Raw genomic sequence first — 23,916 nt, forward strand, 5'->3', positions numbered from 1 at the left:
ACCGAATTATCGGTAAGAATAATTCTTATTTCTCTAGTCCCTTCCACGACAGCATAGGAGGAATACCAAAGAATTGATACCTAGGGGGGGACCACAGCCTGCAGGACCTTCCTGCCAAATGCCAAATCCCTGTTGGAATCCAGATCCAAACGATAATGCTTCGTGAAAGTATGGAGCGAAGACCACGTAGCCGCCTTGCAGATCTGCTCAGGGGAAGCCCCTGCCCGTTCAGCCCAGGAGACAGAGGTAGCTCTGGTGGAGTGTGCCGTAAATCCGGTAGGTGGAGAGAGATGCTGAGCGAGGTAGGCGTCTCTAATTGCCCGCACAATCCAGTTGGCGACGGTACTCTTAGCTACCTTCTTGCCCTTATTTCGACCAAAGGGCTGGATAAACAGGTTACTATCAAGGCGCCAAGAAGCAGTAACCTCCAGGTAGTGCAACACAGTCCTACGGACGTCCAAAGAATGAAACACTTCCTCACCGGGAGTCCGAGGATTCTGACAGAAGGAAGGCAGGATGATGGACTGAGAATGGTGGAAATCCGAAACCACCTTGGGAAGGAAGGAAGGGTCCAGCTGAAAAACAATGCTGTCATCTCTGATGGTCAGGTAAGGTTCCCGAATAGACAAAGCCTGAAGTTCTCCGACTCTGCGAGCAGACGTAATAGCCACAAGAAAAGCAGTCTTGTGAGAAAGAGAACGAATGTGACAAGAGCACAGAGGCTCAAAAGGTGACTGAGATAGTCCGGTAAGGACCACATTGAGATCCCAGCGAGGCGTCAGGACCCTCTGACGTGGACAGAGTCTACTAGCGGACACAAAGAACCGACGGATCCAACGATGATCTGCCAGAGCCGTGTCAAAGACTGCACTGAGGGCTGACACCTGAACTTTCAGGGTGCTAGGCCGAAGGCCTAAGTCCAATCCACTCTGGAGAAAATCCAGAATCTGCGCAATATTAGGCCGAAGTGGGTCAGGAGGCCGAGAACCACACCAGGAGGAAAATTTCTTCCAGATTTTGTTGTAAATACTATTAGTCACTGGTTTACGGTTCTTCTGCAGGGTAGCCACAACCTTGTCAGAAAGCCCTTGGGCCTTCAGTGCCTGGGCCTCAGAAGCCAGGCAGCCAAGTTGAGTTTCTGGGGAGCCGGATGGAAAATCGGACCCTGGGACAGTAAGCTGGGGTCCGAACCTAAGAGGACTGGCCCGTCTATTCCTAGAGTCATGACCAGGATGTACCAACTCCTCCGAGGCCACAGCGGGGCTACCAGTATAGTTGGGACCCCCTCGTCTCTGATCTTCCTCAGGGCCCTTGCGAGAAGAGGAAGAGGGGGGGAACGCGTAAGCGAGGCAAAAGGGCCAATTGTGGCAGAAAGCGTCTACCCCCAACGCCTTGTCCCGTGGGTTCAGGGAGAAATATGTTGCGACCTTGCGATTCCCTGCCGAAGCAAAGAGGTCCACCTCTGGAGTACCCCACCTTGCCACCAGAGAGCAGAACACCGCCTGATCCAGGCTCCATTCCCCAGGATGAACATCCCGACGACTCAGGAAATCCGCATGAAGATTTAGTGAGCCCTTCAGATGGACTGCAGAAAGGGATAGCAGAGATTGTTCCGCCCATTGAAAGATCCGGGAGGACACTGACTTCAGGGCGCCTGAGCGTGTACTGCCCTGATGGCGGAGATGTGCCACTGTTGTGACATTGTCTGAATATACCAGGACATGAGAGTCCCGGACGAGGTCCTGAGCCGCAAGGAGGGCTTCCCTGACTGCCCTGAGCTCCCGGTAGTTGGAGGATTGGGAGCTGACGTAAGGACTCCAGACCCCTTGAAATGGGGAGTTTGCCACCATTGCACCCCATCCTCGCAGGCTGGCATCTGTGGTCAGTGTAACCAGGGGTGCCTGCGTCCAGGCAACCCCCACCTGCAGGTTGGTGGGCCGCAGCCACCAGAGAAGGGATGAGGAGACGGGCCCCGAGAGGTGAAACCGTCTGTTTAGGGACGACGGGAGTCTGTCCCAATGTGCCAGGATATGATCCTGGAGACACCGAGAATGGGCCTGAGCCCACCTGACTGAGGGAATGCAGGACGTCATGGAACCCAGAGCTGACATAGCCGCTCGAAGCGTCGGGCGAGCCTGCCTGCGAAGCTTTGATATTTTGGCTAACAGAGCCACCTTGTGGCCCTCCGGGAGAAAAGATGCCTGTCTGTCGGAGTCCAGCAGCACTCCGAGAAACTGCCGAGTGGAGGAGGGGGTTAACTGTGATTTTTTGAGATTGGGAATCCATCCCAGGGACCGAAGGATTCCTAAAGACTTTTCCACATGGCTCCGGAGGGTTGGAGCAGATGGAGCCATGAGAAGAAAGTCGTCCAAATATGGAACCAGACAGATACCCTGCAATCTTATGAAGGCGACCACCTCTGCCATGATCTTCGAAAAGATCCTTGGAGCCGAGGAGATCCCGAAGGGAAGTACATTGAATTGGAAATGAAGCACCTCCTCCCCGTGTAGAACCGCAAACCTGAGGTATTGCCTGTGACCCGGATGGACGGGCACATGGAAGTAGGCGTCTTTCAGATCTATAGAGGCCATCTGGTGGTGTAGACCTATCAGGGGAATAGCTGATTTTACTGACTCCATCTTGAACCGCCGGTACCTGACCTGACGGTTTAGACGTTTTAAATTGATTATTATGCGGACGTCGCCAGACGGCTTCTTGACAAGGAAGAGGCGGGAGTAGTGTCCTACCCCTTCTTCCCGACTCGGGACTGGGGAAACGACCCCCGAGTGCATTAGCTCTAGAATCTTTGCGTACAACAGAGCCTGTGAAACCTTCGACGCAAGAGCAGTGACTCGGAGACCTGGACGAGGGGGGGAGAGGAATTCTATGAGGAGACCTTCCGAGACGATCTTCAGAACCCATTGGCAAGTGGTTATGGACCGCCACTGGGGAAGAAACGCCGAGAGTCGTCCCCCCACCCGGGCCGAGTCACTGTTTGTCCTGCTGAGGACGTTGTTGATGGGGAGGGATGAGGATGTTTCTCCCTCTACCCTTAGGATAGCTCCACCTGCCTGCCTTCCCTTTCCCTCTGGGCTGGGAGGCCTGAGGCATCGAGGGACGAAAGGACCGCTTCCTGGTGGGTCTAGGATCAGGCAAGGCCTTACGATCGGTCGCCTTGTCCAGAATATCATCCAGGGCAGGCCCAAACACCAAATCCCCTTTAAACGGAAGGGAGCAAAGCCTCATTTTGGAGGTGGAGTCTCCACTCCAGGCCTTAAGCCAGAGGGCACGTCTGGCAGAGTTCGAAAGAACCGAAGTCCTGGCCGCCAGGCGGACAGATTCCACCGAGGTATCTGCCAAAAAACCGGTAGCCTTCCTAAGCAAGGGAAGGGATTCCAGTAATTCCTCCCTAGGGGTCCCTTGGGAAATATGAGCCTCCAACTGGTCTAACCACCTAATTAGGGACCTGGATACACAAGTGGAGGCAATGTTAGCCTGAATAGAAGAAGACGATGCCTCCCAGGATCGCTTCATCAGGCCTTCTACCTTCCTATCCATCTGATCCTTCAGTTGGGAAGTATCTTCAAAGGGAAGAGCCGTTTGTTTAGCTACCCTAGCCACCTGTACGTCTACTTTTGGGACCTCCCAATGTAATCCAGAAGGTTCTAGAGGAAACCGGCGTCTAGGGTCACTCCGTACCCGCCTCTCAGGAAATTCCCATTCCTGAGAGACAATATCCAGAATATTGGCATGAACTGGAAATCCTAACTGTTTGACTGTTTTCAGGCCAGCAAACATTTCATCCTGGATTGAGGGAAGAGACTGCACTTCCTCTAACCCCATAGTGCTCCGAACTGCTCCAATAAGATCCCCCAAATCTTCTGAGGGAAACAGAAAGGACTGGTCAGACCCCCCAGAGGGAAATCCTTCATCAGGACCCTCAGAGGTGGAATCAGCGTCCTCCTGATCAGACGGGGTCGACTGGAGCCGCCTCTTTTTTGGAGAAGAGGGTCCAGGAGCAGGGCCAGGAGCAGGGCCAGGAGCAGGGAGGGAGGCCAGTGAGGCCCTAATCTCCTGTTTCATCATGGACCGCAACTCGTCTATCAGGGACGGTTGTTCGGCCCTAATAATCTGGTCCGTACATTGTTGGCAAAGTTTTTTGCCCCATACTGCAGGGAGCTTCTTTATACAGACAGGACATTTTTTAATTTTTTCAAATCTGTCAGGTCTATCCGGCTTATCGGACTTGTCAGCCTTCTCTGACTTCTCAGGCTTCTCTGACTTTTCATTTCTGTCAGTTTTCTTAGTGGCCTTGTCCTCCTAGAAAACACAGACCAGAGAGCCATAAATCATCTGACTGAGACCTATGTCCGAGGGACCATCCCCCTCCATACTTACAGTAGCAGGGGGCACACTGGGTTCTGCAGATGCAGCTGCAGCGGAAGACATGACAGGGAGCACGGTTGCTTACCATGATCTGACGTCTTCACGGCAGCCCTTATGCAAAAGGCCTGCCCCCCCCAGCGACTGGTGATGTTCCCCGCCTCCTGCAGCAGGTCCCGGACAGGCCGTGTCAGCGTCGGCGTGTCCTTCACGCTGCCTCCGCAAACCGGAAGCGCTCAACCGGAAGTCCGCAAGACCGGAAGTCCCGCCCCCGGGAGCACTTCCGGATCGCTCCGGCAGCGTGCATGCAGGAAGCGGCCGGCGGCTCAGGGAGGACGCCGGCCGGGGAGCTCAACAGCCTGCATCACCCCATAGGAGGTTCCGGAAGGCTGGAGCAGCGGTCCCCCACAGCGTGAGGGAACAGCAGGGGAGGAGCGGTGAAGGCCCGACCGATGCTGTCCGGCTTAAGGTAACAGGGGAAAGAAAAAAAAAAAAATATTATACTGTAGTTCGCCGGCCACCACAGCATAGGAGAAAATAAAAAACCTCTCCATGCCCCATGGGGACAGGAAAGACACTGGCTGTGGGAGGTGGGAGGGTCCTTTTAAACCTCTTGAACTTCCTGTCCCAATTAGGGCGTGGAGAGACAACCTCCTATGCTGTCGTGGAAGGGACTAGAGAAAAATAGCCTGACTACAAATAAATTGCAAGCGCTTAATAACAGGATACTTAATATATACAATTTTGCAAAAAGGTAAGAAGCTGTCTCACCTCGTCACGGTGTACCCATCTGAGACAGTCCCTAACCAACTAAAGTTAAAAACATTTTCTATACCTGACTTGTGTCATATCAAAACTCCAATGTGAATGGTAACAAGTGGTCAGCTGGGTCCCAGATTAAATACACAGCAAAGTGGGAAGCAAATTGATTGCCCAGTCTCAGTATAAGGAGGGCTGCACCCCCAACTTGTACTAAAGCAAGAAAACAGACAAAAAACACCAAAAGAAACTGAGCTGTAACAAATGTTCAATAAACATGCAACAAGCATGAGATTGGCCAATCAATCTGCTTCCCACTTTGCTGTGACCCAGCTGACCACTTGTTACCATTCACATTGGAGTTTTGATAGACACAAGTCAGGTATAGAAAATGTTTTTAACTTTAGTTGGTTAGGGACTGTCCCAGATGGGTATACCGTGACGAGGTGGGACAGCGTCTTACCTTTTTGCAAAAATGTATATACTAAGTACCCTGTTATTAAGCACTTGCAATTTATTTATAGTCAGGGTATTTTTCACACAATTTTTCTCCTTGGTTTTTTTTCCAGTAGTGACAGTGTGATCATCCTTCCCTCCATGTTCTCACATTAAGCAAAGAGACTAAAAGTATACACCAGGAGGGCGAGTATCATCATCAGTAACTGTAATAAGGGTTTTTACCGCAATGAGAATTTAGCTTTGCTTAGTTTCCCCTTTAACTTTGTTGTGTTAAACCATACTAATATTTATTTGGACGGGTCTTGCCACTTACCCTCCATACTGTGCGTCAGTGATTTAAAGGGTAACCCCACTTGAATCTGCAATAACCTAAAAAGAAAAACAAAAGACAGATTAATGAGAAAATCTAAAGCATTACTGAAAATAAATTAACTTAAAAGATGGAAAATGAGAGAGATAGAAGAGGTTATGTTCACACTGTCTTTTCCCAGTAGAAGAAGCTTCACGAAGGTCTCCTTTTTCAGGCATTTTGGAATTCTGAAGCATTTTCAGTGGTTTCCTGAAACGCTTTGTCAACGTTTTTCCTCATGGTCGTCTTTAGGTAACATTTTATCAGGATATTTAGGACGCCATTTTATATCTAATAATCCATGAATAAAATGCTCAAAAAGACACTTAGGCGACTCTTTAAGCTTCTCTTTGACTTCTATTGTATAGTATGGTGCGACTACCTACCAGAAAATGCATGAAGAATTGAAATATGTCATTTTATCTATTTGACATTTTCTAAAGCGAGACGCGCTTAAGTTTTAAAGGCCTCCTGACATAGCGGTCGGTGAAACACGCGTTGGGCAGCGTGCTGTTGTGGGTAATTCTGGTATTGCACTGTATTTGATACGCTGCTTGCTGGATTTTCTGCTATTTGTCATCTATTGGATTAAAATTTCTCTATCATTACTATAATTATTTGAAACACTGTCATATTGGCTACTATCATTTTTGTGGGTTTCTGATCATACAAACATCACAACAATGTTTTGCTTGTCAAGGCTTGTAACCCCCTTTTCTTAAACTATAACTTATGGACAGAGATGGGCGGATTTGCAGAAAACCTGGGACCGGTGGCCCCTGTTTTTTTTTTTTTTTAAACCTGGTTCCGATCTGGAATCCGGTCCCTGTATAAGTTTATGAGGATCAGAAACCGGAGAGTAAAAATGTTGGTAGAAGGGATAGGGAGATAGGAGTGCATGTAGTATACTCACTGATGCTCTGTGATGGCGGCAACTGCTTCCAGGTCGCACATTCACTTATGGAGCAGCCTTCATTGAATATGCACTACATTCCCCACCAACCAGTGCCTGTGATTAGTTGCAGTCAGCTACGCCCCTACACTGAGTGGCAGTGTGTATGCATGTCACTTGACTGCTTCCATTCATAGGCACTATGCTCGTCTATATCGTAGGTCGGGGGTCACACTTACATATAGCATCCGATGTGATATGCTAATGACCCTCAGCTTAGGCTCTGCTGTGAGCATGATCTGAGTGTCATGTGACCGTGACCAGATACTGCAATCGGATGACAGCTGCAGAAGAGAGGGAGAGATTAATCCTCCATCTCCTCCATTTTCAGCCTGTGCGTACATTGCACTGTACTTGGATAACATCCGAGTGCAGTCCGATGTTTCTCTCGCACCCATAGACTGGTATGGGTGCGAGTGATGAGACTCACAGACAGACCGGTGTTACACCTGCATGTGACTTGCATCACCCGGCACGGCCTACCGTTCCCTGGACAGGAGCGTGCATCTGCATGTATTTCTATGCAGCTGCACGTTCATGTCCGGAGAGAGGCAGACCATTCCGGGTTATGCGACTTAATACTCGTGCGAGTCACAGGCAAGTGTAACACCGGCCACAATTGCAGCATGCTGCTATTTTCTTCCTTAGTCCGATTAGGCCTGAGGAAAAACTTGCAGATCTGAGCTGCAGCTTAGTCTTACATGGGGCCGAGTGCAATGCGAGATTGTCTCTATACTCTACCCGTATAGTAAAAATAAATTTAAAATAAATTGGCATAGGACCCCCCCATATTATACAGGCACAGATAAAGACTACGGCCACAGGCTGCAGCCCCAGCCCTGAACTAATTTTGGCTGTGTATCAAAATAAGAGAAACCGCAGCTTTTTTTTCCTTCTTAATTATTTAAAAAATTAAAAAAAAAAAAAACAAAAAAAAACAGCGTGAGGTTCCCCCCAATTTTGATAACCAGCCCGACACCTGGAGGCTAGTATTCTCAGACTGGGGGGGCATGGTTATTGGCCGCCCCCCGAGTGTAAAAATAGCCACCTGCAGACCTGCCACCCAGGACTGTCGCATCCATTAGATGTGAAAGCCTGGCGCTTTACCAGACTCTTCCTGTTGCCCTGGAGCGGTGGCAATCGGGGTAATAAGGGGTTAATAATGGCCCACAGCTGCTACTTAACCCTACATTAATGATGGCAGGTGTCTATGAGACCCCTCCATCACTAATAAGTAAATGTAAATAAACAACAGATATGGAAAAATCCTTAATTTGGAATAAAATACAAAAAACACCCTCTTTCAACATTTTATTAAGCCCCTAAACACCCTTGCAGGTCTGACGTAATCTACACGAGGTCCCACGGCGATTCCAGTTCTGTTACATCTTAGTCACAGCGAGCGGCCATAGAGCATGACATATTGCTGTGAGCTCCAGGAAGATAATGAGTGAACCACGATGACTGGTTGCAGGCAGACGCAGTCTCACAGGCTGGGGGAGAGTCAGACTGCAACCAATCACAGAGGCCAGGTTGGCCGGTGGGCGCGGAAAGCAGTGCATAATGTATGAGCCCAGGGAGGCCGTAGGACCAACGTACAGCCGCAACGGAGCCTTGGTAAGTACGAAGCACTTGCTTCATTCTTCTTTTCTATATTTTTCCTATACATTTCTTTTTTTCTTAAATTCTCGATTTCTCGCCTGACTCTACCCGAAAAGGGGCGCTGTGAACATGATATCGTGCCCATTAAATCGGGTACTGTGCGCCGACAGAACTGTGTTAAACAGGATATTTTGGTGTTGAACCGTTCTATTCAAAAAGAATAGTCGCCATTTACAATTCCGCGCAGGAAGAAAAGGGGGGCGTGCCGTCGTGGGCGACACCCCTAAAAGCGCACAAACAGAAGATCCACTACCGGAGGTGGAGTCTACCACCTCAGATGACCCAATGGAGACAGAAGGAGAGGATATGGCAATTGATGTAGGAGACCAGGTTGTTCCAGCTCTTGAAACCAAGTGCGGACGGGCCCTGCGACCTGTCCATCACATCCCAATTGGCTGTGTCTACAGTCCACCCGAGTCCTGGAGGGCAGTTCTATCACCCGGAGCGCCGTGATAGAAGGAAACCTAAAGTAGCCACGATTCAACCGCTGCAGAAGACTATCATGGAGGACTATCCTGGAGCAGTCCCTGAGAGGAAGCCTCCCTCAGGTACTGTGGATGTCCTAATACCTATCTGCAGTCGCTGTGGAAAGTCTGGACATTTTGCTCGAGGATGTCTTATGAGCAGTCGACGCCGGGGGGCTGGGCTCGGCCCTCTGGAAGAAACACCAGCAACCAAGCAAGAATAATAGTTAATGTTTTTCGTATGCAAAATGTTTTCGCAATGTTGATATTTTCCGACTTGAAATGTTTTGATGACCTGTGACCGGTATTGTTGAACATGTTTGAAATGTTTTGAAGTTATTGCTGCCTGCCAAAGAAAGGGGAGAATGTTTTCTTTTTAACCTGTTGCATGCATATAAAAATTGCGGTGTTGTTAACTGTGTTTTGTTGCAGTCCGGGAGTGCTGCCATTTGCAGTGAAGGAATGTGGCGCTCCTGAGGCTCTGGTCGCCACAGGGTACTGCACCTCAATTAAGGTGCAGTATCTAACTCAGGTAAGGGGGGGTTAATCACCGATGTTCCACATTCACGCACTACACGCAGCTTAGGAGCCTTCACACAGGGTGGGATATCTCAAAGTAGGCAGGGGGAGTGGCCATCACGATCATGGGACTTCCCCGGTCACTGAAGCCAGCCACCTTGGGGGGCGGGTTCCACCTGGGGTAGAAATAGGTGCAACACACTCACATCGAGAGCAGACCCGTCAGGACCATAGTTCTGGCAAGACATCTCTGGAAAACTTGGACTTTACTAGGCCCGGAGCTTGGAAAGGGAACTCAGCCAAGGTACCTAACCGCTGAGGGGGGACACCCTTGAAATAGGACGCTCTCTCTCCTTAATCACCGGTGGTGGCCCCTTTACTTGCCTGGGATTGACTGGTGCCCATCACGGCAGTGACCAGTACTACTGGGCTGGCGACCGAAGCTGTGAGTAAACTACACCTTGAACCCGCAGAGACTGTGTTGGATTGTCCTTACTGGTGTCGCCGCCCAGCGCTAGGTGCCAACCGCCATTACCTCCCCTCTTCATCCACCCGGGGCCTGTTCCGCCTGTGGGGAGCTACACCATCCAGGCTGCCTTAACACCTGCCACGGCAAGGAATCCTGCAAGGGTGGCTACTACTGGCCACAATCCACAGGTGGCGTCACGACAAACTCTCCCAAATACTCCGCTTCCCCCAACATTTACTGTACGCCTCGGGGCAACAAAATCGGGCAAGGCCACCCGTGATATCACCTGACCTGACCCAAAATGGCCCGGCAACGAGTAGGTTAACCACCTGCCCCATGGGGCGCTACATTTGCAGCAATGAAGCGTTGCAGAGTCATGTGACTGGAGCAGCCATTACCGAAACAACATAGATGCAGTGACCATGGTACGAGTAGGACCCATAGAAAGCAACTGGGAATACAGCTTAAGTCCCCATACACAATAAATGGCTGAATAATTTAGCCGCAGATATCACATCAAACTCCCCCGTTAACAGAGCAGTCACTCTGCCGAGTGCTCCCACATTCTCTGCCGACATCTCTGGTAGATCAGCAGTCAAAGCAGACATGCCGGACCCTAACCTCCCCCGATATAATTTGTCATCGCCACAATACACACTACTGTCTGCCATACCAGCGATAGAGTGGGTAGGGGGCATGGACACGCTGCACCACATTCCTCCCCCCCCACCCCCCAATATCATGTCAGGGCCCCCATACACACTAGCCTGGTACCTGAACCCTCCGATATTTGGGAAGGGGTGGGGGTGCTGCAGACATGACGTTCGTCTAATGCTTATGTGGGGCTTAAAGAAGTATTCCCATCTCCAAGATCCTATCCCAATATGTAGTAGGTATAATAATAACATGAGCAAATAACTCCAATTAGAAATAGAGTATAGTTCTCCTGATATAGCAATGTCTCTTACTTCATGTGCAGGGCATTACAATAGCTTAGGATATCTCTGGTTACAACTAGTGTTGAGCGGACCCGAACTTCTAAAATCCGGATCCGCGCGGTTTCAGCGGTAGATCCGGGTCCGACCCGGACGCGGGATTCCGGGTGCATGATCCGGATTCGTTTTTTGTTTTTTTTTTCTCTCTCACTCACACAGATTGTATAAAACTGATGCGACAGATCCGGTAACAAACCGGATCCATTATAGCAGTGTGTACCGAGAATCAAGCTGTGGCCGCGGATAACCTGAGTGACGTCACTGCTGACAGCGCGTCTCACTTCAGTTGCTGCATGGAGCTCACAGGAGCGGCGGTGTTCTACTGCTGCTCCTGTCAGCTTCCGATGTAGCAGAGCTGAAAGCGTCGTGGGACCTTGTGTGGATTACATCGGACCTGGAGGGGTGTTTGAGGATTTTAATAAAGTGGTGAAAGAGGGTGTTTTTTTTTTCGTCTTATTTCAAATAAAGGATTTTTCGGTGTTTGTTTATTTACTTTAACTAAAGGTGAATCATGGACGGTGCCTCATAGACGCCCGTCATGATCAACCTAGGACTTAGTGGCAGCTATGGGCTGCTGCCATTAACTCCTTATTACCCCGATTGCCACCGCACCAGGGCAATTCGGGATGAGTCGGGTGGAGTCCCGGGACGGTCGCATCTAATGGATGCGGCAATTCTGGGCGACTGCTGGCTGATATTTTTAGGCTGAGGGGGCTCACCATAACGTGGGGCTCCCCATCTTGAGAATACCAGCCCTCAGCCATGTGGCTTTAACTTGGCTAGTATCAAAATTGTGGGGGACCGCTCGCCGTTTTTTTTTTTTTTTTTTTTATGTACTTTGCTGCAAGATTTAGACCTGCCCACCGGCAGCTGTGATTGGTTTCAGTTAGACAGCTGTCACTCAGTGTGGGGTGTGTCTGACTGCAACCAATCATAGGCCTCGGTAAATGGGGGAAGCAGTGAATACGAGATAGAATAATGAGCAACCGGTATTTTTAAAGCAGGAGAAGCCGCCAGAGCTTTGTGACAGCTCTGCAGCGAGTTTGAGAGAGGTGGTGAGAGGGAGAGACCGACAGACATTTTCTAACCAGAAAGGAATTTAAATATCTGAGCATGCTCAGTTAAAAAAAAAAAAACGGATCCGTCTGTGGAATGCGTTTTTGCCGCAATATGACGGATCCGGTGTCAATAAGCTTTCATTTTACAACATGCCGTCGGATGCAGTGCGTTTTTTTGCCGGTGACAAAATAAGTTCTCTTTTGCGTCCTTTCTGACAGCCGGACCCTGAAATTTTGCCGGCTCCGATGCATGCCAGATGAAACACAAGGGGGCATCAGGCACAATCCGGCGCTAATACAATTCAAAGAGGATAAAAACGCATCCTGCGCCGGATCAGTTTTATCCTGTATTCGCTGGATTGTGCCCGATGGCAAAAGCCGGATGTGTGAAAGCAGCCTTAGGCTATGTGCGCACTTACCGGATTTTGCCGCGGATTTTCCGCGGATTTGCTGCATGTTTCGCTGCAGAAAATGTTCATAACATCTCTGCAGTGAATCACCAGCAAATCCTATGGAGAAAAAAAATCCTGTGCGCACTGGGCGGAATTTGACAGCTGCATGTTTTGCTGCGGGAATCCCGCAGCAAAAACAAGTGCATGTCACTTCTTTTCCGCACGTCGCTGCGGGATTTCACTCCATTGACTGCAATCTTAATCATGAAATCCCGCAGGGAATAACGCAGGCAGCAAATTCTGTGCGGTTCACTGCGTTTTCCTGCGTTATTCCCTGCGGTATTTCGCGGTTTACCTCCGGTAATGTACATCGCTTGTCTGCGGTTTGCAGGGAAGTGATGTCATTACAGGAAGAGGAAGCGGAGCAGAGAGTAAACACAAACACATCACAGACACATAGAAAGCAAACGGAAATATAGAAAACAAAGAACGTGGGCTCCGCTGCATATTTACCGTCCAGCCGAGGTAAGCACACAGCGGCGGCCCGGTATTCTCAGGCTGGGGAGGGAGAGGGGCAGGGATAATGTCCCCCGCCTCACTCCCCCTCCGGCAGCCGAGAATATCAGCCGCAGCTGCCCCGGCACTGTCGCATGCATTATGCGGCAGCACCGGCGTGTCCCCGGCTCTTCTTGCTGCCGTGTAACAGTGGCAGCAAGGTAATACAAGGGGTTAATGATGGTGGGGGACCACCGCTATTAACTCCAGGCTTGATCATGGCAGCGTCTGTGACAGCTGACATGATCAACCCGTAAGTAAAGTGAATAAAACACACACACACAGAAAAATCCTTTATTTTAAATAAAACAAACAAGCCTCGTTCACCATTTTATTAACCCCTCCCGCACCAAAGCTCCGGCGTAATCCACAGGTCCTGCGCTGCTTACATCCAGCCGCGACTGTCACAGACACAGCGCTGAATGAATGCAGCAGACAGCAGAGGTAATTACCGGTCATTTCCCACGGCCGGTAATGTGAACTCACTGCCGACCGTGGGAAATGCAACGATCTGTCCTCTATCTATCCCTCTGTCTGTCTATCTATCTATCTATCCCTCTATCTATTCTTCTGTCTATCTATCTACTATCTCAGAATTAAATGACTTTTTTTTTTTTCTTCAATGTGCTTTATTGCATTGAATGCAATAAAGCACATCCCAACCCGCACGCGGCAAAACCGCAAACAATACCGCGGTAAAACTGCAGAAAACCTTATGCGATTTTCGGGTGCGGTTTCCCACGTTTTTTTTACCGCGGGTGCGGTAATCTTTGAGAGCATGCGGAATTTTCTCAAGAAAATTCCATTTCCCAGTGCGCACATAGCCTTAGTGAGTGAGATCATCCTCTGACGCTGCACATTCATTAGCATGATAGCACACCCACAGGAGCATACTAACATGCTAATGGAGCTGACTAGCCAGGGGAACTAACACCCAGGGGACTAGTCCCTGAGATCATTTGCATACGATAAAAGATCTTTAGAAATACTTTTTCTAAAGATCTCTTTATCTATGCTAGTGTATACAGGGACAGTTAGGCAGGTATTGGCAATATACACCCAGAACTGCTCGTGGTTCTTGGTGCAGATTGGACCTGACAGGTTCCCTTTAATTCCTAGCACCCTTCTGCTGGCAGCCAGTGGCAGGGGATGTGGCTACGAGACCCCTGCAATGTGCCCTCATTCACAATCCTGTGACCTACAGCTGCTGGTTTTCTATCTAACCCTATACAGTATACACAGCACTGAGGCAGCGCTCCCGGTAGCTGTTGGCGCCAGGCCGGGCAGACACTTCTATAACGGCACCTACTTGTAAGGCGGAAACCGAAGTCAGCGGCTATATAACAGGGAACCGGAACCAGAGAACAACAGTGACCGGCCACACAGAAAAGACGCGCCAACTGTTTAATCAAGCCCCGCCCCCTGGACTGAACGTCATTACGTTGGCGCCAGTCGTCAGACACTGCAAACATGTCAGATGGAACCGGAGACGGCCGCTCTGAGCGCACTCTATGGTCCAATTAGGAGCGAACATCATCATTCCTTCGCTCCTAATTGGCTGAGATAGTAGACGTCACGAGCGCCATATTTGTTCCTGGAAGGGCACAGCAGCGGCTTCAGTGTTTGGGCAGGTTGCCCTCCCTGTGTGTGGTGTGGCGGCCATATTTTGGTTGGTAGACGGTGGCATCTCTCCTGTCAGGTTTGTGTGAAGTTTGTTCCCGTTATGTAGCTGAGGTGTGGACATTGTAGCTGTTGGTTTTGTGCTGAGTGCGGCACAGTGCCGAGCACAGAGCTGGCGGTGCCTCCTGCCTCCATGTCACCCTCTGTATCCGCTCAGCCTGACAGGGTGTATAAGGTGGACATTGAGCCTTGGCATTCTGCAATGTGAAGTCTATGAGTAAAGTGACATCTGGGTGTGTCCTGCCCACAGTGGCCAATCACTGCTGACACCTAGGGAAGTTGTAACATCCAGGTGTCACATACTAGATTTCCAGGAGGAATAACAGAGGAACCACATAACATGAAGGAGACCTGTGGGGAGGAGTCGTCCCCCTATACGGGCTGTGGAGTCAGTATAGGCCTCCTTCACACGTCCTTGTCTCTGGTACGTGTTTGGTCCTTTTCCTCACGTACCGGAGACACGAGCACACGTAGACCCATTAAAATCAATGTGTCTGCGCTCACGTGCGTGTTCTGCCATGTACCGTGTGTACGTGTGGAACATACGTGTGTCCGTGTGCTCCACACGTCAACATGTCCGTTTTTGTCCGGCATCACGGGTGTCACACGGAAATCAAACGGACCACACGGAGGTGTTCTGTGTGACACGCGCCGGAGAAAACACACGTGTTTGAGAACCCCCCCCCCCCCCCCAAATCATTACTCACCTTCTCCTGCCCTCCTGTCTCTGCCGCTGCTGTCACTTGCTGCCCACCACTGCTCATTATGCTCATTGCATATTCACTTCACTGCGGCCGGAAGCAGCAGCAGCGGGGAGTCTGCAGGACCGGAGACCGAAGATCAGCACCACGGACAGCGACGCCAGGGACAGGTGAGCAGAAAGTTCCCGTTCTCCGTGTGTTATCACGGAGAAAACACGTAGGCCATAAACACAGCTCACGGAGGGCAAATTGCACCTCTGACACGTCCGTGAAAAACGTGCTTGGTTTTTCACGAACGTGTGAAAGAGGCCCAAGGCTGCTTTCTTACTTGCGTTGTTTTGCATCAGTTGCAATTCGTCGCCTTCAGGAAATACGGTATCCTACAAAATATTTTGCAGGATTCCGTTTTTTCCCTCTAGACTTGTATAGACGACAGATTGCGACTGATGGCTCTGCGTTGCATCCACCGCGCAACGGATTAGTCGTGGACTGACTGACCGTCGGGCGGCCGGAACGCAGCATGTAGTGTTTTTTGGAGTGTCGAAAAAACGCAATGTGCAGGATTCTGTTGGCGTCCGTCGTTTTTATAATGGAAGCCTATAGGATTGGAATCCGTTGTAATGCATCACTGGACGGATTCCTGTGACAGATCCGTCATTTACAAACTGAGCATGTTGAGATGAGTAAATTCCAGAAAAAAAAGCTTCACCGATCAGTATGTTTGCAGCATCAGTCGCATCGGTTGTGGCACTATCTGCAACACATTCGTTGCCTCAGTCACACAACGGATTGCAACTGATGCAAAGCAACGCAAGTGTGAACATAGCCTAAGAAAGTTCTGCCATTTCTCCACAATCCGACGGCTGAGCTCAATAACATAAGTTGTTTACTGAGATCATAAAGCATTGACTGGAGTGTGATCTCTGCACCGAATCCTTCACCAAATTCCTGTAAGGCCGAGTGCACCGTCTGTGTCAGTTCTCCGGCCAGGCAGATGTGTAGTGTTCATCCCATTGATGCCTATGGGGTCCGTCTGGATTCTGATTGTGTCCGTTATTACATCAGAGGTAAATGTTCTACCTGATCCATCATTTTTCTTCCGTTCTAAAATTGTGCTCATACCGGGAACCAGACAGACCCCGTAGTGCTGAATGGGCTCCCTCTGCCTCTGTATGCCTCATAAATATAGACACTTCAGCTCATTCCAATGTATAAAAGACTACTGGCCGATTCCTCATTAGTTGGCCACATCCAGGAATACTGGCCGCTGAGATGCTGAGTGCAGTTCTAGTTCTACTTGGCGTTACCAGACACTTTGCATCATTTGTCCTAATATACTGGCCCCTATACCCAGGGATCACACCAATTATCTACATTACCACAGAAACCAATTGGGACGGTGCATAACCTTAAAATTCTGCTGTATTAAATTGAATGTTAAAAATATCATTTACAACCATATATGTATATCATGGAATCATCCAAAAATTTCACACTGGACATATTATTATACCTACGTAAGACATGACCGTAAAAAACAACTGCTTTATCTCATATACAGTATGACCCAATAATTAATTATCAGTAGTTAATTAATCTAAATAATAGCCTGTGCTTGCTTGGGTATGTGTAATTTCTCCGTTAAAATTCTGTATTCTCTGCACTGAATATACTTCAGGACATACAGCTAAGTATGGTTTACCCAATTGGGTGTTCTAATTACATAATCGCTGGATCCTAAGTTATTGCTAATTGCAGATCTAAATGCAGCGTTTTACTGACCTGACTATTTGGATGGCTGGCCTGGATGTCCTTTATCCTGACGCGCGTTTCCCACTTCTTCAGGGGACGTGTGTAGGTATCTTTGAAAAGTGCGCCTTTTTATAGCGGTGCATGTGACTCTAAATTCCTATCACATGTGTAGTGACGTATGTATGGCAGTTCTCTATTGTTGACGTGAGATCACCCATACTTCCGGGTACGTCTCAGCCTTTTCCAAGTTCCGGTGGTTGAAACGCATGTCGTGTGCCGGCTGCCTCGGTATTGTTACCGTGGCAACCATGCTCACACACACTGCAAAGTTACCGTACTGTCGGAATCGGCACCCGGTAAGTCAGGGAATTATTTATTTTTTTTAGAAATAAACATTGTCGGGGGTCAGAACGGGCATAGTTCATGATCATGTGGTTAGCGTTCTTATTAATACAGGTAAAGGGATTATCTATAAACATAGTGGATGTGATTCACATTGATGCAGTAAGCATTATTCTGGTGAATTATGTTATATAGTGAATTAAAATTATAATAATAATAATATTAATTAGGGGCCTATTGGGGGAGATAAGGGAAGGAGGGAGACCATGGAAAACAGGGGGAGGGGGGAGGGAAAAGGGGGGGTGTTTTTGGAGGTGTGGGAGGGGGAAGGGAAGGAAGGGGAGACTGTGGGAGGAAAGAAGTGTAAGTTCTACAGATTTTTAATTGTTGCTATTTCATTTTCTTTCAATTTATATTAGCTCAATATTTTATATTTTTTTTATATTTATATTTTTTGTATTTTATGTATATGTGTGTACCCCTTCTAGACTCCCCTATCAATATCAAATTACATGGCAACCCAACCACATCATATAACACAGCATTAATGTCCTTATTAAATTTGATCCCAACCGTCTCTTCTTCACAGAGTAATAGATGTTTTTTATTTCTTATTTCTTTTTGTTGATTGTCGTTGATGGTATTTTTCTAATTTCTTAATGACCGTAGAGATCTTGTGGTTGCTTGACATTTCACCAATCCAGTTTCAATTTTATGGAGATCAATTTCTTTGTCGCTCCATTGGGAGACCCAGACAATTGGGTGTATAGCTTCTGCCTCCGGAGGCCACACAAAGTATTACACTTTAAAAAGTGTAACCCCTCCCCTCTGCCTATACACCCTCCCGTGGATCACGAGCTCCTCAGTTTTATGCTTTGTGTGGAAGGAGGCACACATCCACTCATGCATTCTCATATTAGTTATGTCGGTTGGAAGAAAAGAGGGCCCCCACGGGGCCCCCGGCATGTTCCCTTCTCACCCCACTACATCGGCGGTGTTGTTAAGGTTGAGGTACCCATTGCGGGTACAAAGGCCGGAGCCTCATGCCGTCTCCTTCACCATCCCTTAGCGGCTCTGGGAGAAGTGGGATCCTGAACGGTCATCCAGTTGCTGGGACCGTGCTCCCTCCGCAGCCCCTGTGGGAATCTGCCGGACCGGAGTCTATTCAACCTCAGGGACCGGGCCCTGCAACTCTAAGGTACTCTGTGTCCCCATTAAGGAATGTGCAGGAGCGCACCTTCCTCCCGGACGCTGCGGCAGCTGCTGAATTGAGAAGACCGGCGGACTTCCGCGCCGACCGTGCCTGCTTGTCGGGCGCGGTCTCAAATTTAGTCCCCGGCTTCATCGCGGCCTAGTCGCAAAAATCCCGCCCCCGGGCCTGCCTGTCAGGGGTAAGGGCGGGACTGCCGACCTGACGTCGGATGTGAGGGCTGGAGCATCCTGCATGTTTCCTCCCCCCTCACTGATCACTGTGGGGACCCCAGATTCCCGCACTTTCCTGGCGCCGCCCACGGCTCCACTCCTCCCCTGAGATCTCCGGCAGCCATTTTTTGGGCATTCTGCCGGTGGAGGATTCTCAGGAACAGCTCTGCAGCTCCAGGGGACCTAAAGCTGGGAATCTGGAGGCACACACTCCGCTTGTTAGCGGTCGGTAAGCCACACCGGTCACCCGGTGCTGGTCCCCCCTAGGGTGCCGGAATAGATACGTATTTATATATATATATTTCTGTTCGGTCGGGCTGTATACCCTGTTTTTGCCCATATACCCTCAGTGATCATTCTCCTGGGAGACAACAGCATGTCGTCTACAAGGAGCAAAGCTGTTAAGGCACAGGGTTTTTTTGCGGCCTGTACCTCTTGTGGGGCTATGTTACCTGCGGGTTCCACCTACCCTCACTGTGAGCAATGCTCGACCCCTGTTTCACTTGCTCAGCCGGAGCCTCGGTCACTAGTGGACCCCTCGGCTCATTTAGACCCCCCTGCTCCCCCTGTCCAGGCGCCAGGGACAGAGTTCTCCTCTTTTGCTGAGAAACTCTGAGACACTTTCACAATCCATGGCTCAGTCTATGGACAAATGGTCTGCCAAGCTACTAGAAGCTTTGCAGTCCAGACCGGTCCTTACACAGGCCCCGGCCCCTGTTGGATCGTCACCTCCAGGCCCCTCTCGGTCCGAGCCGCAGCGCGCTCCCAGGTTGGGCCCTAGGTCCCACACGGAGGACTCCTGCCAGGACCACAGTCCTAGACAGGCTAAGCGGGCTCGCTGGGAATCCTCCCCGACTTCTTCACGCTGCTCGGGTTCCCAGCTTGAGGACTCTCCGGAGGACGAGGCGGACGTCGCAGCTCAGGGTTCTGACCCTGACGTCGCCCTTAACCTTGATACACCTGAGGGGGACGCATTAGTGAATGATCTTATCTCGTCCATCAACCAGGTGTTGGATCTCTCTCCCCCGCCTCCTACTGTGGAGGAGTCGGCGTCTCAGCAGGAGAAACACCAGTTTCGGTTCCCCAAACGTACACGTAGTGCGTTCTTCGATCACTCTAACTTCAGAGACGCTGTCCAGAAGCCCAGAGCGGTTCCGGACAAGCGCTTTACTAAGCGCCTCACTGACACGCGTTACCCCTTCCCCGCTGAAGTCGTTAAGGGGTGGGCTCAATGTCCCAAGGTGGATCCTCCAGTCTCTAGATTGGCGGCTAGATCTGTGGTATCGGTGGCAGATGGCTCATCGCTAAAGGATGCCACTGACAGGCAGATAGAGCTCCTGGTGAAGTCCATCTATGAGGCCACGGGCGCGTCTTTTGCCCCGGCCTTTGCAGCCGTGTGGGCACTCCAAGCTATGTCGGCTTGTCTGACTGAGATTAATGCTGTCACACGTAATTCTGCTCCGCAAGTTGCGTCTTTGACTTCTCAAGCGTCAGCTTTTTCTTCCTACGCCATGAACGCAGTCCTAGACTCGGCTAGCCGTACAGCTGTGGCATCCGCTAACTCTGTGGCAGTCCACAGGACCATGTGGCTGCGCGAATGGAAGGCAGACTCGGCCTCCAAGAGGTTCTTAACCGGTTTGCCGTTTGCTGGCGAACGCTTGTTTGGCGAACGATTGGATGAGATTATTAAGGAATCCAAGGGAAAGGACTCATCCTTACCCCAGTCCAGACCTAAGAGACCTCAACAACGGAAAATACAATCGAGGTTTCGGTCCTTTCGTCCCTCCGCCAAGCCCCAATCCTCTTCGTCCAGCAGGTAGGAGAAAGGCCAGAGGAACTCCTATGCGTGGCGGTCCAAGTCACGCCCCCAAAAGGCCGCTGGAGGCACTGCCTCCAAGGCGGCCTCCTCATGACTCTCGGCATCCCCTAACCGCATCCTCGGACGGTGGCAGGCTCTCCCGCTTTGGCGACGCCTGGTGGCCACATGTTCAAGACCGATGGGTGAGAGACATTCTGTCTCACGGTTACAGGATAGAGTTCAGCTCCCGTCCTTTGGCTCGTTTCTTCAGTACCTCTCCGCCCCCGCTCAGGCCGACGCACTTTTTCAGGCGGTGGACACTCTGAAGACAGAAGGAGTTGTGACCCCCGTTCCCCTTCAGGAACGTGGTCGCGGCTTTTACTCCAACTTGTTCGTGGTGCCAAAAAAGGACGGATCATTCCGTCCCGTTCTGGACCTCAAACTGCTCAACAGACACGTGAGAACCAGACGGTTTCGGATGGAATCTCTCCGCTCGGTCATCGCCTCGATGTCACAAGGAGACTTCCTAGCATCGATCGACATCAAAGATGCTTATCTCCACGTGCCGATCGCACCCGAACATCAACGCTTCTTGCGTTTCGCCATCAGGGACGAACACCTTCAGTTCGTGGCATTGCCTTTCGGCCTGGCGACAGCCCCACGGGTTTTCACCAAAGTCATGGCATCCGTCGTGGCGGTCCTACACTCTCAGGGCCACTCGGTGATTCCCTACCTAGACGATCTCCTAGTCAGGGCCCCTTCTCGGGTGGCGTGTCAACACAGCCTTACAGTCGCTCTGACGACTCTCCAGCAGTTCGGGTGGATCATCAACTTCCCAAAATCCAGGTTGACACCGACCCAATCACTGACTTACGTCGGGATGGAGTTTCATACACAGTCAGCGGTAGTCAAGCTACCGCGAGACAAACAGCTTTCTCTGCAGGCAGGGGTGCAATCACTTCTTCGGAGTCAGTCACACCCCTTAAGGCGCCTCATGCACTTCCTGGGGAAGATGGTGGCAGCGATGGAGGCAGTGCCGTTCGCGCATTTCCATCTACAGCAGCTCCAATGGGACATTCTCCGCAAATGGGACAGGAGGTCGGCTTCCCTCGACAGGAACGTCTCTCTTTCCCTTGCAACCAAGACATCACTTCAGTGGTGGCTCCTTCCCAATTCTCTATCGCAGAGAAAATCCTTCCTACCCCCAACCTGGGCTGTGGTCACCACGGACGCGAGCCTGTCAGGGTGGGGAGCGTTTTTTCTCCACCACAGGGCTCAGGGAACCTGGACTCCGATGGAGTCTTCCCTTCAGATCAATGTTCTGGAAATAAGGGCAGTGTATCTAGCCCTATTGGCTTTTCAGCGGTGGCTGGAGGGCAGGCAGATCCGTATCCAGTCGGACAACGCCACTGCCGTCGCATACATCAACCACCAAGGCGGCACTCGCAGTCGTCAAGCCTTCCAGGAAGTCTGGCGGATTCTGCAGTGGGTGGAAGCCACAGCCTCCACCATCTCCGCAGTTCACATCCCGGGCGTAGAAAACTGGGAAGCAGATTTTCTCAGTCGTCAGGGCATGGATGCGGGGGAATGGTCTCTGCACCCAGAAGTGTTTCGAGAGATCTGTCGCCGCTGGGGAACGCCGGACGTCGATCTCATGGCGTCACGGCACAACAACAAAGTCCCGGCATTCATGGCACGGTCTCAGGATCACAGAGCTCTGGCGGCGGACGCGTTAGTTCAGGACTGGTCGCAGTTCCGACTGCCTTATGTGTTTCCTCCTCTGGCGATGCTGCCCAGAGTGTTACGCAAGATCAGGTCTGACTGCCGTCGCGCCATTCTCGTCGCTCCAGACTGGCCGAGGCGGTCGTGGTACCCGGATCTGTGGCACCTCACGGTGGGTCAGCCGTGGGCGCTTCCAGACCGCCCAGACTTGCTGTCACAAGGGCCATTTTTCCATCTGAATTCTGTGGCCCTCAACCTGACTGTGTGGCCATTGAACCCTGAAGACGCTAGGAGCCAGGACTATCTCGGGATGTCATTGCCACCATGAGACAGGCCAGGAAGCCAACGTCCGCCAAGATCTATTACAGGTCTTGCTAAATCTTCCTATCCTGGTACTCTGATAACGGTTTTTCTCCATGGCCGTTTGCCTTACCCACTTTTCTTTCATTCCTCCAATCCGGAATGGACAAGGGTTTGTCACTCGGCTCTCTCAAGGGCCAAGTATCGGTGCTCTCCGTATTTTTTCAAAAGCGTCTAGCCAGGCTTCCGCAGGTCCGCACGTTCCTTCAGGGAGTTTGCCACTTAGTCCCACCTTACAAGTGTCCGCTGGAACCCTGGGATCTTAACAGGGTGCTAACGGCTCTTCAGAAACCACCTTTCGAGCCGCTGCGGGATGTCTCTTTATCACGTCTTTCGCAAAAGGTGGCCTTTCTAGTGGCAATTAAATCACTCCGGAGAGTGTCTGAGCTTGCAGCGCTATCATGCAAAGCCCCCTTCCTGGTGTTTCACCAGGATAAGGTGGTTCTGTGTCCGGTTCCGGAATTTCTCCCTAAGGTGGTATCTACTTTCCATCTCAATCAGGATATCTCCTTACCTTCATTTTGCCCTAATCCAATTCACCAATGTGAAAAGGATTTTCACTCTTTGGATCTGGTGAGAGCACTCCGGCTCTACGTGTCTCGCACGGCGCCCCTGCGTCGTTCAGATGCGCTCTTTGTCCTTGTCGCTGGCCAGTGTAAGGGTTCGCAGGCTTCCAAGTCAACCTTGGCTCGGTGGATCAAGGAACCGATTCTCGAAGCCTACCGTTCTTCTGGGCTTCCGCTTCCTTCAGGGCTGAAAGCCCATTCTACCAGAGCCGTGGGTGCGTCCTGGGCATTGCGGCACCGGGCTATGGCTCAGCAGGTGTGTCAGGCAGCGACGTGGTCTAGTCTGCACACTTTCACGAAACACTATCAAGTGCATACCTATGCTTCGGCAGACGCCAGTCTAGGTAGGCGAGTCCTTCAGGCGGCGGTTGCCCACCTGTAAGAGGAGGGCCGTTTCGGCTCTTGTTATTGAGGTATTCTTTTACCCACCCAGGGACTGCTTTTGGACGTCCCAATTGTCTGGGTCTCCCAATGGAGCGACAAAGAAGAAGGGAATTTTGTTTACTTACCGTAAATTCCTTTTCTTCTAGCTCCTATTGGGAGACCCAGCACCCTCC

At 50.6% G+C, this 23,916-nt stretch overlaps 2 protein-coding genes across 3 annotated transcripts in view; one reads left to right on the forward strand and one right to left on the reverse strand.

Annotated features, from left to right (window-relative positions):
• MCM10 (minichromosome maintenance 10 replication initiation factor) overlaps window positions 1–14,413 on the reverse strand; it is a 116,216-nt gene extending 101,803 nt beyond the window's left edge. The window contains exons 1-2 of the mRNA XM_075342589.1: window positions 14,326–14,413; window positions 5,915–5,970 (exon numbers count right to left, since the gene is read on the reverse strand). Of these exons, the coding sequence (XP_075198704.1) occupies window positions 5,915–5,921 (7 nt within the window). The 5' untranslated portion in view covers window positions 5,922–5,970; window positions 14,326–14,413. The remainder of the gene's footprint in view (window positions 1–5,914; window positions 5,971–14,325) is intronic.
• Window positions 14,414–14,643: 230 nt separating this feature from the next.
• THAP9 (THAP domain containing 9) overlaps window positions 14,644–23,916 on the forward strand; it is a 65,094-nt gene continuing 55,821 nt past the window's right edge. For both annotated transcript variants that reach the window (XM_075345265.1, XM_075345266.1), the window contains exon 1: window positions 14,644–14,715. The gene's annotated coding sequence lies outside the window, so the exon portion shown is untranslated. The remainder of the gene's footprint in view (window positions 14,716–23,916) is intronic.

Source organism: Anomaloglossus baeobatrachus, chromosome 4 (assembly GCF_048569485.1).
Source record: "Anomaloglossus baeobatrachus isolate aAnoBae1 chromosome 4, aAnoBae1.hap1, whole genome shotgun sequence".
Classification (NCBI taxonomy): Eukaryota; Metazoa; Chordata; class Amphibia; order Anura; family Aromobatidae; genus Anomaloglossus; species Anomaloglossus baeobatrachus.